The sequence below is a fragment of the Myripristis murdjan genome, chromosome 14 (assembly GCF_902150065.1).
Source record: "Myripristis murdjan chromosome 14, fMyrMur1.1, whole genome shotgun sequence".
Lineage (NCBI taxonomy): Eukaryota > Metazoa > Chordata > Actinopteri > Holocentriformes > Holocentridae > Myripristis > Myripristis murdjan.
In genome coordinates this window covers 7,837,977-7,850,741 of record NC_043993.1, presented here as the reverse complement: position 1 = coordinate 7,850,741, position 12,765 = coordinate 7,837,977, and the positions used below count along the sequence as shown (strand labels likewise).

Genomic DNA, 12,765 nt, shown 5'->3' with positions numbered 1-12,765 from the left:
GCTCCTCGGAGGCCTCGACTCCCGAGCTCTGATAGCCGCAAATGCAGCGTGAAAAATCCCCTGCTGCACAAGAAGTCAAACCATCTATTCTTTTGGACAGTGACGGCAGTGCATGGTTTTGAATCAACAGCAGAAGAATTAGAATGAGCGCTGATAGCCACCACCATCGCTGAACAAGAGAAGAAAAGAAGAGATCATCATCTAGCCATGTCCAAGGAAAAGAGATCTTAGACTTATATTACAGGCCACACTGTTTGATTGACAGGTGTTTTTTGCTGAGTGCAATAAAAAACAAAAAACAAAAAAACATCACAGCAGTAATGGGTTGAACACTGAACATGTTGCAAAAAGCAAGCAAACAAACAAACGAGCAGATTATCACATTGATGTATAACCCAACAATGGTTTTCAATCTTTTGTTGTATTATTAATAAAGTCCAAGGCTATTTGCATCTGTTGTTCGTCTATTTAGGCTATTTATCCTTTGACATATGCAGTATCTCAGTATGCATATTAATCATTCTAACAATAATAGTAGTATTACCACTATACAATTATTTATCATTATCATCATCATTATCATCATCATCCGGACCCCTAAATGACTTGGGTATAATATAAAAAAAACTCCCCAAGTTGTATTTACTGTAGGGGGTGTAACTTCTGTAACTTCAGTAACTTCTGCCAGTTCAGCTGCATTGATCTGCCAAAACAAATGAACAGAATGAATCACTTGGACTTCAGCCTCGACTGATATGAAATACATTGAATAGAGTCATTCCCAAGCCTTAAAAATACCTAACAATGTGGCCATAATATTGCAGCTTTTCGTTATCAGTAAAATTAAAGTAAAAGTAAATCTATTCTGTTTGTAAAAGGATATTACATATGTTTAGACTACAGGGGTGGGACGATATGCTTATCTTTTGATTCAATACTATTGTGATATTTGGGTGCCAATTTGATATGTATTGCAATTCTATTGATATTCTACAAGCATGGCAATTCAATATTATGGTTTGTTTATTCATATCCAAAGAGCCCATGTTCATTGAGATATCTTGAGATCAAAGATCAAGGGACCTCTTTGAAAATGGCCATGCCAGATTTTCCCTCACCAAAACTTTGCCTAAATTTGGAGTTATATTCATTTAGTGCCCTTGCCAACAACCTAGCATGACCTAGCATTCTTGGTACCAAGAGATTCCTTAGGTTTTCTAATGTGTTTTTATACCAATACCAACATCTTCACTTTAAATCAATGCAGACATTAAAAAAATCGATTAAAACATATTAAGAAGGAAACACAATACTTAAGTGAATCGATTTTTTCCACCCCTATTAGCCTATATAATAATGGATTTAAAATTTGTTGCTAAGGTGATCAAAACATCGACTCCAAGTGTGGTTTACCAACTCAAACAGAATTGAATCAAGTCCAAAAAATGTAAATTGAACCTCCAATGAGTGGTGTTTCAAATTTCCGCCAGGCCATGAACGCCGCCTCGCTGTCGGCCAGACAGATGTCGTCAACTCCACACAGTGAGATCTGGAGGAGGGATCTAAATCTGAACTCCTGGATCCAGCCAACGCTAGCTACCGAGGTGGACGTTTCGCTCACCAAAGATGTCCAGATTTCGTGACAACAAGTCCCGCAGATTTGATTGTCTCTCTCCTTTCAGCTGTATGTACTCTTTCCCGGATACGCAGTAGCTAAAGTGGAGTTTGTTTGCCTTGGAGAAGGAGCCAGCAGTCCGTTTGAAGTGAACTCCATCCATGCTCGGCTGGGCGAGGAAAAGAGCAGCGGGGATGTGAGTTTGTTCAGCCCCGGCTCGACTTAACAAGCGTAGGAGACGTGAAAGTGAGATTAACTACCAGTGCGGGAGGAGGTTGGGTTTCTGTGGCGGATTTGAACCGACTTAAGAAGTTATGAAAATGACCGGAGCCATGGAAACTTCCTTCAAACAGGCTTTGAAGAAACCGCCCTCGCTACGGACAGCAGAGGTAAACAAAACTCTCCGTAACTTGATTAGCATGGCCGCGCTAAAGCTAGGTTCAGTCAAACTGTTGCTTCACGTCGCCGCAGGGAAACCCCATTCAGCTGTCAGCCCAGGGCAACCTGACACACACGGCTCCAGTTTGCTTTTACACTAAACTATCTGAGTTGTATCACACGCTCTTACACTAACATCATTTTGTATTTAATCCAAAGAGAGTGCAGAAATAAGATAGTAACAGTTTTTGGGACAGTTTGTGGGCTTCACGGACCAGAGGAGAGCTCCCCAACAAAATCATGGAGAACTACTTTTCCTCCTCTAGGTTTTGAAACAATCTGAGCGGACGTAGAAATGTAATTCAGATTAATGAATTAGTGCCACACTGTTTTTCCATTTACGTAACAGATTAATGTGAAATTCTGTGCTAAAGCTTAAAATTAAAACAAAACTCCTGTCAGATGGGAGGTTCCTGGAAGAAAATCTAGGGGGGTTCAAGTCTCAGGGGATTTCTCTCTCTCTCTCTCTCTCTCTCTCTCTCTCTCTCTCTCTCTCCCTCTCTCTCTCTCTCTCTCTCTCTCTCTCTCTCTCTCTCTCTCTCTCGCTCTCTTTTAACATGATTGAGTTGGGAACCCCTGTTTTACAGCACTGCACCACTAGGCCTGCAAATTCAGTTTTGCACTCAAAACATAGCATAGATTTCCATCAGGGAGCTTATGCCTAAGCCCAGGAGGTTGTTTTTGTAAACTTAAGTTTGAATGAAGCTAGTGGAGTCTAATAAACTGCTGCTTTCTCATCCCACCTTCCTCCTCCTCCTTTCACCTCTCTTCTCCTCCCTCCTCCCTCCTCCTCCTCCTCCTCCCAACACGAAGTTGTGGAAACACAGCTGGCTTGTCATTGCTTTGGCTACTCTTTCTCCCCCCAAAATAGCTCAGGCCATCCTCCCTCCCATGCTCAGCTGCTGCTAATAGTTTTGAAGCGCAAGCATTTTTAAAAGCACAATTGGTGTTTTAACAAAAAAAAAAAAGAAAAATTGTTAAAAAAAAAAAAAAAAGCTAGCCTCCAGCTTTGCACTACACCCTTGAAAAGGCCCTTTTTATGGCTGTGATCCTGTTTGTTTGTGTGTGCGTGGTAAGTAGAAAGCCTCTTTCACACCTTTCAGAGGGGGCTTTTGTACGGAGCCAAACAAACCATAACAACCGTGTTTGGTCCTCAAACATATGATACACTCAGCAGCCAAGTGCATCTGTGATTCCATAACCAGCCACATGATGCCGTGAATAATTTGATAAAGTGACTAAATTTGGCCTATCGGTCAGTCTGAAGACAGGAGGGAGGAGGGGGCATGTGGCTCTTTAATTCTGTATTGCTGTGTCTTTTTTGAATCATGGATTCTAAGCACTCCCTGTTCCTTTAAGCAGGATTTTAAACCAGCAGTGGTACATGAGGAAAAACAAGGTGAAATCCTTCCATGTAGCTCAGCACAGTGTTGGGATGTGAACCTGTGATGAGGGAGAGAATACAAGGGAACCCATGAGTATTATTCTGTTTTTTGGAGTGTATTGCAAAGCAGACAGATCATTTAAAAAAATATATCACTAAATATCTTCTGAAATTGAGCTTAGTATTACCAGTCGTCAACATGGATCGCTGTGCTGTGTTCATACCACAAACCAAGTTTGGTTTTGCACATGAAGCTGCAGCAAATGTTTTCCACAGTTACCAGGCTAACTTTTGCTCAGTGGAACATCCTGCTCTTGTTCATGGTGTTTGTCAAACTCAGGTCCCTGGCCCGCCGCAGGCTCCATGGATGTTACCATGCGGCCTGTGGGTTGGTTAATAGGCTGCTATTTCTGCTGGATTTGTACATAGTGGAAAGTGATAGAGGAGTCATCGGTGGAACTAAACCTCTGACAGTGTGAGGTTGTGGTTTGCAGCTTGAACCGCAGTCTAAGCTCTTTTCTCACACTGCTTGTTTATGTTTGTGTTTTTGTTCATTCAGGAGAGAACGTTCCAGTTCCTGGTTTGGGTTTTTTTAATCACTAAGACGTCTCTATGCGTGCTCACCGTCAGCAGTGTTGTCACTATATACCGAAAGATGTTGATGTTGTTTAATTAACAATAGTAATTGTTACACATAAGACAGTCATAAGAATTTGTTACCAAGCCTATTTGTGGTTTCAGTATCTGCTCAACTTGATCCAACACTGCATAACTCAGTGCTGTTATTCTAATGTAGCCCTAGCTTATATGTTGAAAGTCCCCCTCCATTCAGAAATGTGTTTTTCTTATGTTTTTTTTCTTATGTTTTTTACATTTTCTTCTGAACTTGACTCTACTTACTTGCATCTGTGCAAAATTTCTCACTAGAGAGGTGTTTTCACAATGCTCTACTGAAGGTGGAGGTGTCTGTGCACGCCCATAAAATCTGAGCGTCTGATGCACCCCGGGCCAGCTGGGTTTGGTACGTCTCAAATCTGACAGGCAGTCCCGTCAACTGGTTCCCTATCAATAGCAGCAGCTCTGCCAGTCTCCACTCAGTTAGTGTATGCAGAGCTTTCCCACACCAGTCTTTTGTTTCCCAGAAAGAACAAGACCCACTCCAATTGGCTGCTTCACTTGAACAATATTAGTGTAACTTAGGGATTCGCTGAAAAAAAAAAAAAAAAAACGTTGACAATCTTTCCATGTTCAGTGAACAGAGCTCTGGTCACGAGGCGGTGTACCAGCAGGCAGGGACGTGGGCGGAGGCAGTTTTCCTATTCATGGATCCACTTTTAATGAGGGCAAGATTTAGAGTTACATTTTAGCTGTTTTAAGACACAAAGTGATGTTTATTCATGGAAAAGTCTTATAAATATGTAATATTGACAAATAAGGATTAGTTTTTATGGGCCTCATAAATGGCTGGAGGCACACATTAAATCTGCAGAAGTTAAAGTCATGCTTATAGGACTATATAGCAAAACATCAGCACATTATCATACCTGTGTACTTACTGTTACGACAGCACATTTTATACAGCCCCTCAAATTTGAAATGAGGATTTTGCTGGTTGCTCTGTTTCCTACTTGAAGGCTACAGGCCAGTGTTGAACTTATAACTCGGTGTACTTATACTGATGAAGTATATACGTTTAAATACTTGAAACCCATACAGTTTCCATTGCGTACTTGTTAATGTTTAGACAAAGTTTTTAAACACAAGTGTGTGTGCTGAGTGGGATTTCCGTTTTTGCCGTTGAATGAGTAATCAAGAATTGAGGAGTTTCACGCTTGGTTTCAGCTATCAAAAACTCTGATATTGCAGCATCTCCAGTCACAGAATCTAGCCAAACAATCAGGATTACCATTTTAACCACAGTCGTGCGTCACTGAAGGTCGTTCTGGCTTAAGAGCGTCAGTGAAAATGCCTTGAACGTGAATGTCTGAGGCGTGTTGCAGGTTTGCCCGTCTTCCACGCAGATGTTTGGCTCAGTTGTTAATCTCTCACCGCAGGTTTTCGGCCCTTCAACCATTTCCAGTTTCTTGAGTTTTCCATCTGGGTCTGCCCTGCCTGCCTACCTTTCTCAGTGCCATGCAGATGCCTTGGTGGTAGCAGACAACAAATCACGCCCGGTGATTTATGGCAGCCATGGCATTGCCCAGTGCACACTGGACATTTATGGGAATTCCAACCATTATAAAGCCACAGTCTCCCACGGGAGAGGGTGAGCGAGGTAGAGAGAAAAGGAGAGAGAGAGAGAGAGAGAGACAGAGAAACACAGACCTAAGTGGTGACTATTTGCTTTCTAAGCAAGCAGACGAGCCGCCGTGGACAGAACAGGAGATGCAAGGCAGAGTGTGGTTGACGGTGTATTTTTGGAATCTCTATAAAGAAATAAGATTCAAAGGAGGGTGTGTGTGTGTGTGTGTGGCTGTGTGTTTCAGCATAAGTCACCAAGGAAAAGTGGTTTGCTCAATGCTGACACAACTCAACAAACTGAAGTTAAAGGATAATACCGGTATTGTTTTAAATGTGTGGCCATCGTCTGGGCTGCCTTTCACATTATTCCCGGTTGTGGCTGCACACAGTCAGCGTAGTTGGAGGCATCTTGCCCTGTTTTCTTCTCTTGCTGTTTCAAAGCCATTCATTGTACGATATGAAGAGCAATCTGCTCAAGTTTGGAAATTTCCCAAGCTATACAGTGCTACCAGAAAGTATTCACACCCCTTCACTTTTTCCACATTTTGTTACGTTACAGACTTATTCTAAAACCGATTTGAGCATAGTTTTCTTTTTTAAAAAAATCTACACAAAATAGCCCATAATGACAAAGTGAAAACATGTTTTCAGACATTTTTGTAAATGTATTAAAAATGTTAACATGTAAACATAATATACAGTTTTTTAGATATGATGAAAATAGGTAGGTAGGTGTACTTTACTGATCCCAATTTGGGATCAATAAAGTACACAATCAATTCTTGTGTTATAGCAACAGGTCATCCAGACATTGCACAGGAACAGTGGTACAGAAAATATACCTGTCATCACTAGAAAACAGAGATACAAATCTGAGTAACTGCTAATGAGTAAATACCACTGACTCAAATTACAGAGGACATGTTTTGCTCAATCAATTTGAGGAAATGTAACCTGTATGTAGACAGAAATAAATGGGCTTTAAATCTGAATGACACTGATTTTCTCCTTCAAACAAACTTCTCCTCACCAGCTTTACCAGATACGGTTAAAAACAGAAGCCAGCCTCCTTGTCTAGAATGTGAAATTGATGCCTCTTGGTTTGAGGCGTTTCACTCAAGTTTGACCGGTTGAGGGGAAAGGATATAAGTCACAGAGGGCTGTGGGAGTCAGAGCAAAACGTAGATCCGTGTGTGTGTATGTGTGTGTATGTATGCATGCGCATGTGTATGTACAAAGGATATGCATACTTGAGTTTGTGTGTGAGAGAAAGTGTGTCACACGAATGTCCCACATTTCTGTTAGAGGCAAAAAGTAGGCTATGCCTGCATGTGCACGCACAGGTATGAGTGTTTATGTGTGTGAAAAATGCATTTCAAGTGCATGTCAAAACATATCTTCAACACCACATCCCCACATCGGTCCACTTTTCTCTAGCGTCTCCCATTTCTCCCTGGCCTTGCCACTTACTTCATTAACTTCTAATGTATTACTGTTTTATTTTCCTCACTGAAGTTTCTGCTTTATTGATTTGTCCTTTTGTCTTTTAGCTCTCTTGTGAATCACTTTGTGTAAGTTGTAAGTAGATGAAGAATATTTCTGTTGTTTCTGTTATGATTTTTTAAGTTAAAATAAAGGCAGCGATAATAATTATAACCTCCAGTGTTGCCTGGGGCACCATTGTCTTGCTGGGACAAGGTGTGTCAAAAATCTCTCCCATTGCGTTTTATTTCAGTGATGTGAATGACAATAGCCTGACTGCGTAGGGAGTGGGTGGGACGTAAAGTACTGAATGACAATAGTAATTATAAAACAGGTCATTTCAGCCATGCAGTCTTATTGGCCAAAGGTTCATTCCAAACGTGCTGATAATTCTCATAAAGGTCAGCCAGCCATCGTTGCTGGCTGTGCCAACTTTTTGGTAAACAGGGAGCTGGTTGGCAACACTGCCCACTGTTTTTTCCCCAGACGTCCCTTATTCAGTTTTTGTGATTTTTGTTTTCAAATATAGTGTTGGCCAGTAAAATGAAATTTGAAAAAACAATCATTTTAAATGGTATCCTAACAGTGTCTTTATTAATTCATCATGTACGTATTTAAATAGAAGAAGAAAAATCCCGTAATAGGTCCTCACAAAGTTTTATCTGCATAACCAAATTGCAGCTCTTAATTACATTAAAGAAAGAATTGACTGGGTGTCATTGCTATGGTAGGCATGTAGTTGTGTATTACGTGCAAGTGCCTTCCGTTCAGACAAATATTTTTAAAATGTGAGCAGACATACACAGACAAACACACACATGTCAGGTGCAAGCAGCCACAAGGTGAAAGCTGGTTTTCCAGTGGTGTTGTTTTGACGCAGGGCCCGAGGGCTCATCTCAAGATGGCCTGATGCCGGTTCAAGCTGACTGTCTCTCAGACACATCAAAGTATTGATCAGTCTGCAGACTTTTACATTCATCCGTCCCTGCTAATGGCTTCTTAGCATTGCTTGCTTTTCGGAAGAAGGAGCGGTGCATTGCTGACATTTGTTCAGCATTTTCCTCCTCATGTTTCTTCCACAGCGGAGCACAGGCCGGAAAATGAGTTTTGAACAGCAGAACTCTCAACCCTTGGCAAAGTAATTGTCGAGTCATTGATATTATAAAAGAACTGTACGAGCCCCTGCAGGTAGATGGTGGTCATTTCGCATTACTCGACAGTCAAAATCATAGTTTTTCGCTTCAAAGCTTAATGTAATGAGTCTATCTTTTTGACCCAGTGAATACAGTTAAATCTAAACGTTATTATTAAGCAGAAATTTACTATGCCAAATTTCAGTATGCAGCTAACTAAGCAACTTATCATGAATGCTGGTTGTCTTGTTTGCATACAAGTTTACAAAGATGTTGAGGCTCACTGTGAAATCTTTAAGCAACCAGTAATGACCATAATTTGGTTTACTTTATTTACACTAAGGTTTAGTCTAATAGGATGTATTATCCAAGGCTCCAAACCTAATTTTGGTATGCCAAGAGTGTGGGAACAAACTGGGAAAGGCTGGTTCCAAAAAAAAAATTGGCAGTATCTCTCACTATTTTACCTGCAGAATTGAGTCTTTAGAAGGGAAAGGAAGCCTCCAAACCTGCCAAAGTGAGCAGCCCGGCATTTGACTGGTGACTTGTGTTAGTTTCCCACCCTGGTGCAGAACCTGTGGTTTTGGCAGTTGTTGATATGAAACACACAAGGTGACACTTGTTGTCAGAGTGTCATACTTTACCACATTAGACTGAGCTGCTAAACATCATAGAGATCAGAGAGAGATTTAGGTAAAGAAGAAGGGTGTATGTATGTGTGATAGAAGAGAAATGCCCTGTGAGAGATGAGAGGAGGTAGCAAGGACAAGAGGAAGAAAGATACTTGAATGTAGGCCAGGAAACGAGACGGTTGTTGGAGAGGTTAGAGAGTTTAAAACAGACAAAGTTACAGAGACAGTGCTTGCGACATAGAGGAAGCATGGGCTTGCAGTTAAGAGGGTAGTGAGGTGGGGTATTGCCTAACTGAAGAGATAGCAGTGAGGACGAGGGAAAATGAGAGAGAGACTGACAGATAATCAAAAAGAGAGGCTGAGAGAAGGAGAATGAGAGAGGGATTGGAGGCAGCCGATGTGGATGGGTAAGAAAGAGAAAGAGACAAAATGAGCGGAGAGAGAGAAGGAGAGAGGGAGAGCTCCATATAATCAAAAAGAAGGCTGTGAGAAAGAGATGAGGGGGAACAGAGACAGAAGAATACATGGGGAGAAGTCAAGATGGAGTCTAGCAGCAAATAAAATGAGGGAGGATTAGACATAGAAGCATGTAACAGGGCTGAGAGAGCTGGCGAAGGAGAGAAATGCAGGGAAAGAGAATGAGAGTGAGTTATTTTGACAGCTAAGAGAACAAGTTTGGGAGAAGACAGAGGAATAAAATCTCAAATATAGACTCTGGTATCTGCCTGTGTCAAGAGGTTGACTTTTGTTTTTGTGTAACGAAACATCTTATAACACCACAGAGGGGAGAAAAAATAACAAAAAACACTTCATAAAATCTCGCTAATGCCACTTTCACACTGTTATCAGATGAGATGAACATGTGATTGCTACAACCGGTCGGAAGATCCACCTATGAGATGATGATCCTAAGGTCTGAAATGAACCACAGAAGATTTTGCTCACCTTTCGTAACTACAGTTGAATGTATTTATCTGAATCTAACTGCTAATTTAGATTCTTGCTGCCACGGAGAGCTGAAATCGTTGGATTTGCTGTTCCTTTGCTGTTATGTCTAGAGTAATCTTGATCTTGAGATACTGAAGCTGCCTTGTAGTCACCACTCCAAGAGGCTAGAGTGGCTCGTAGTTACAGTAAATCCAGCATCACGTGAACATAGTGTAGCCTAAATCCCACACCTACCTACACACACATCACACACACACCCCAGCGGCAACAACAACACTGAAAGTATCAATAAACTCCAGACTTCTGAGGGAGAATCTGAATTAAGGGGAATATAGAGGAGTCTGTGTTTGAAACAGACAGAGAGGGAAGCTATGGAAGACAGCCTGTTTATGTGTGTTTGTGTTTGACCTGGTGAATAAACATAGCCTTCCCCTGACCTGGGCCGCTGAAAGCTGTCCTTGTGGAGTCCATATAGCCTAACTCCCTCAGCACACCCACACACACACACACACACACACACACAATCAGCCTACACAAACTAAAGGGCCTGTGGACGGGGAGACGCTAGAAGCCTCTGACTCAAGTGTGTGAGCAATTTCTCGGTTTCCTCAGTGCTGCGCTTTGTGGTCGTGGCTTTCAAGATCTGTGACAACATCTCCCCAGTGACTTTTTTTTTTCTTTCTCTTAGCAGGCTGGAATGGCGTGTGAAACAGCGCTTAGACCACAGGACACTATTTTAAACAAACTATATTAATCAGATGTAGCACGTGAAACAGAAATTGTGATTATTGTATCATGTGGTAATCAGAAAGATTGGCTTAGCATCAATGTTGGGTGTGGAAAGGTGACTTAAATACAGTGAGAGGTGATGAATCACCGGTTTGTAATAGAGCCATGCCATTCGGAAGTTAATCTTAATCCACTATGTGGCAAGACACAGTAGCACTAGGATGACTGTATCTAAGAGTGAATCTCATATTCAGCCCAATGACTCAGTAAGAGCAATAGTTTATACCTGTTCCATAACAATTAGTTTTTCCCAGCTTCAAAAAGCAAACAAAACAAAAAAAAAACTCTTCAGGTTAAAAAAATGGCCTTGATTGGAGTGTTTCAGATGTAAGAACTTCTGAAGTGATGTATGGAATTAACTAAATGTTAGAAAAATGGGATTTCAGTGCACCTAGTGCATTTTAGTGAGCTATATACTGTATATTTATCATATTATGTAACAGTCTACCCATTTATCAGTTGTCTTAGGCACTGAATCCATGTAGGAACATAATCCAGCCGTAGCCTGTATTTATCGACTTACCCATGTTGCGCTCCCAACTGTTTACTTTAGGCATTTAATTATGGGCTTGTCAGTGCGACAGAACCGCTTGTAATGCCAAGTTCCTAATAGCCCGGCTTCCAAAACTTGTTTTGATGTCCCTCATTCACACACCAGGCAACAACAACAGTGGCTTTTGTCCCGCTGGGTATTGTTTGAATGTAAACACGTCAGCTTTTCCTATGGGTACTACCCCGCTCTTAACACAGCGCAGGGTTCCCACTGTGCATGCACCTGCGCGTGCATGTGCAAGTACTGTAATGTATGTGTGTGTGTGTGTGTGTGTGTGTGTGTGTGTGTGTGGTGAGAAGTGCTGCTACATTCCATGCAGGCCAGCAGGCGTGAAGAGACAGATATCGTTAGTTCTATCCTGTTCTATTTGTAGGAACGCAGACCGAGCCAACACATTTCTTTCAGGGTTACCTTGACATATTTGGTATCAGCTGATTATTTTGTTTCCTCACCGGTTACAAGAGCAGTCTTTCATACTTCCTGAGACAAGGCTTGTTCGCATGTTTGTACTAATCTATTGGTAATCTATTAAAGGTGCACTATGCAAAATTGCAAAGGATAGAATGAAGTGAGTATGTTCTAGATGCAGCTGACAAAAAAAAAAAAAAAACATGGAAAATAATTTGATGGTTGAGCGCACATGGTTCTTGTCATTTGCCTGACTCACTGATGAATTGCGTTCTGTGTTTTTGGTCAGTTTAGTCTATTATGGTCCTTAAATCAGTTGTCCCTCAATTTGGCATTGTGCTCCTTTTAATAAGGCTGCATTGGGGCTTAAATGCACAAGGTTAATAGTGCTAAATGTCAAGAGAGATTTCAGGAAAGCTGTGATCTCAAAGCTGAAATCTGTGATATTGTGGCGAACACCTTGTGGGAGATGGGATGTGAGAGTAAAATTCAGAAATGCCGAAATTACCCTTTGTTACCATGCAGAGTGTATTTTCTGTTCTGTTTTCTGTTCTGCTGAAATATCCTAATTAAAGAAACAGGTTGGTCAAAATCTTAAATCAGTTACAGATGGACTGATACATTGGCAGACCATCAGTGTCTGCACATATTTGGTTTAAGAAGCAATATCAGTGTTGGTTCAACATTAGTTGCTTATTTTGTTATTATACTCTTATTTTACAGTAAAATTAGCAACAAAAAGCATAATGGTCTTTTGTTTTGAAAAATAGTTATCTTAAGACAGGCCTGTATGAAAGTTTGAGCATGCTTGCTACAATTTTTGGTTTGAATTTCTTACAAAAACCTAAAAAACAAACAAACAAAAACTATCAGTGTACCCCTAATTTCAGAGCTCTTCTCGGAGTATTAAGTCCTGTAGTTAGAGGTGAGGTGGGTTTTCTGTGGAAATGGGGATTACGAGGAACTCTCTTTTACAGCAGACAGTGTTGAATAGAGTAGTGGGCTTATCACGAGGATTATAGTTTTATGGGTCTTTGCATGTGCAGCTTGCCTGTCATATTGATACTCTTGAGCTGTCTTCTCTTGTCAGGGTATGGCTGACTTGCTGACACTGTTTACCAGTTGGTTTTAATGCCTGTTGC

The 12,765-nt window shown here is 41.1% G+C and overlaps 1 protein-coding gene across 2 annotated transcripts in view; it reads left to right on the top strand.

The window, feature by feature from the left end:
- The first annotated feature begins 1,598 nt into the window (after positions 1 to 1,598).
- The window catches only part of rapgef6 (Rap guanine nucleotide exchange factor (GEF) 6), a 188,188-nt gene continuing 177,021 nt past the window's right edge, over positions 1,599 to 12,765 (top strand). For both annotated transcript variants that reach the window (XM_030069454.1, XM_030069452.1), the window contains exon 1: positions 1,599 to 2,004. In XM_030069454.1, coding sequence (XP_029925314.1) covers positions 1,930 to 2,004 — 75 coding nt within the window. In that variant the 5' untranslated portion in view covers positions 1,599 to 1,929. The remainder of the gene's footprint in view (positions 2,005 to 12,765) is intronic.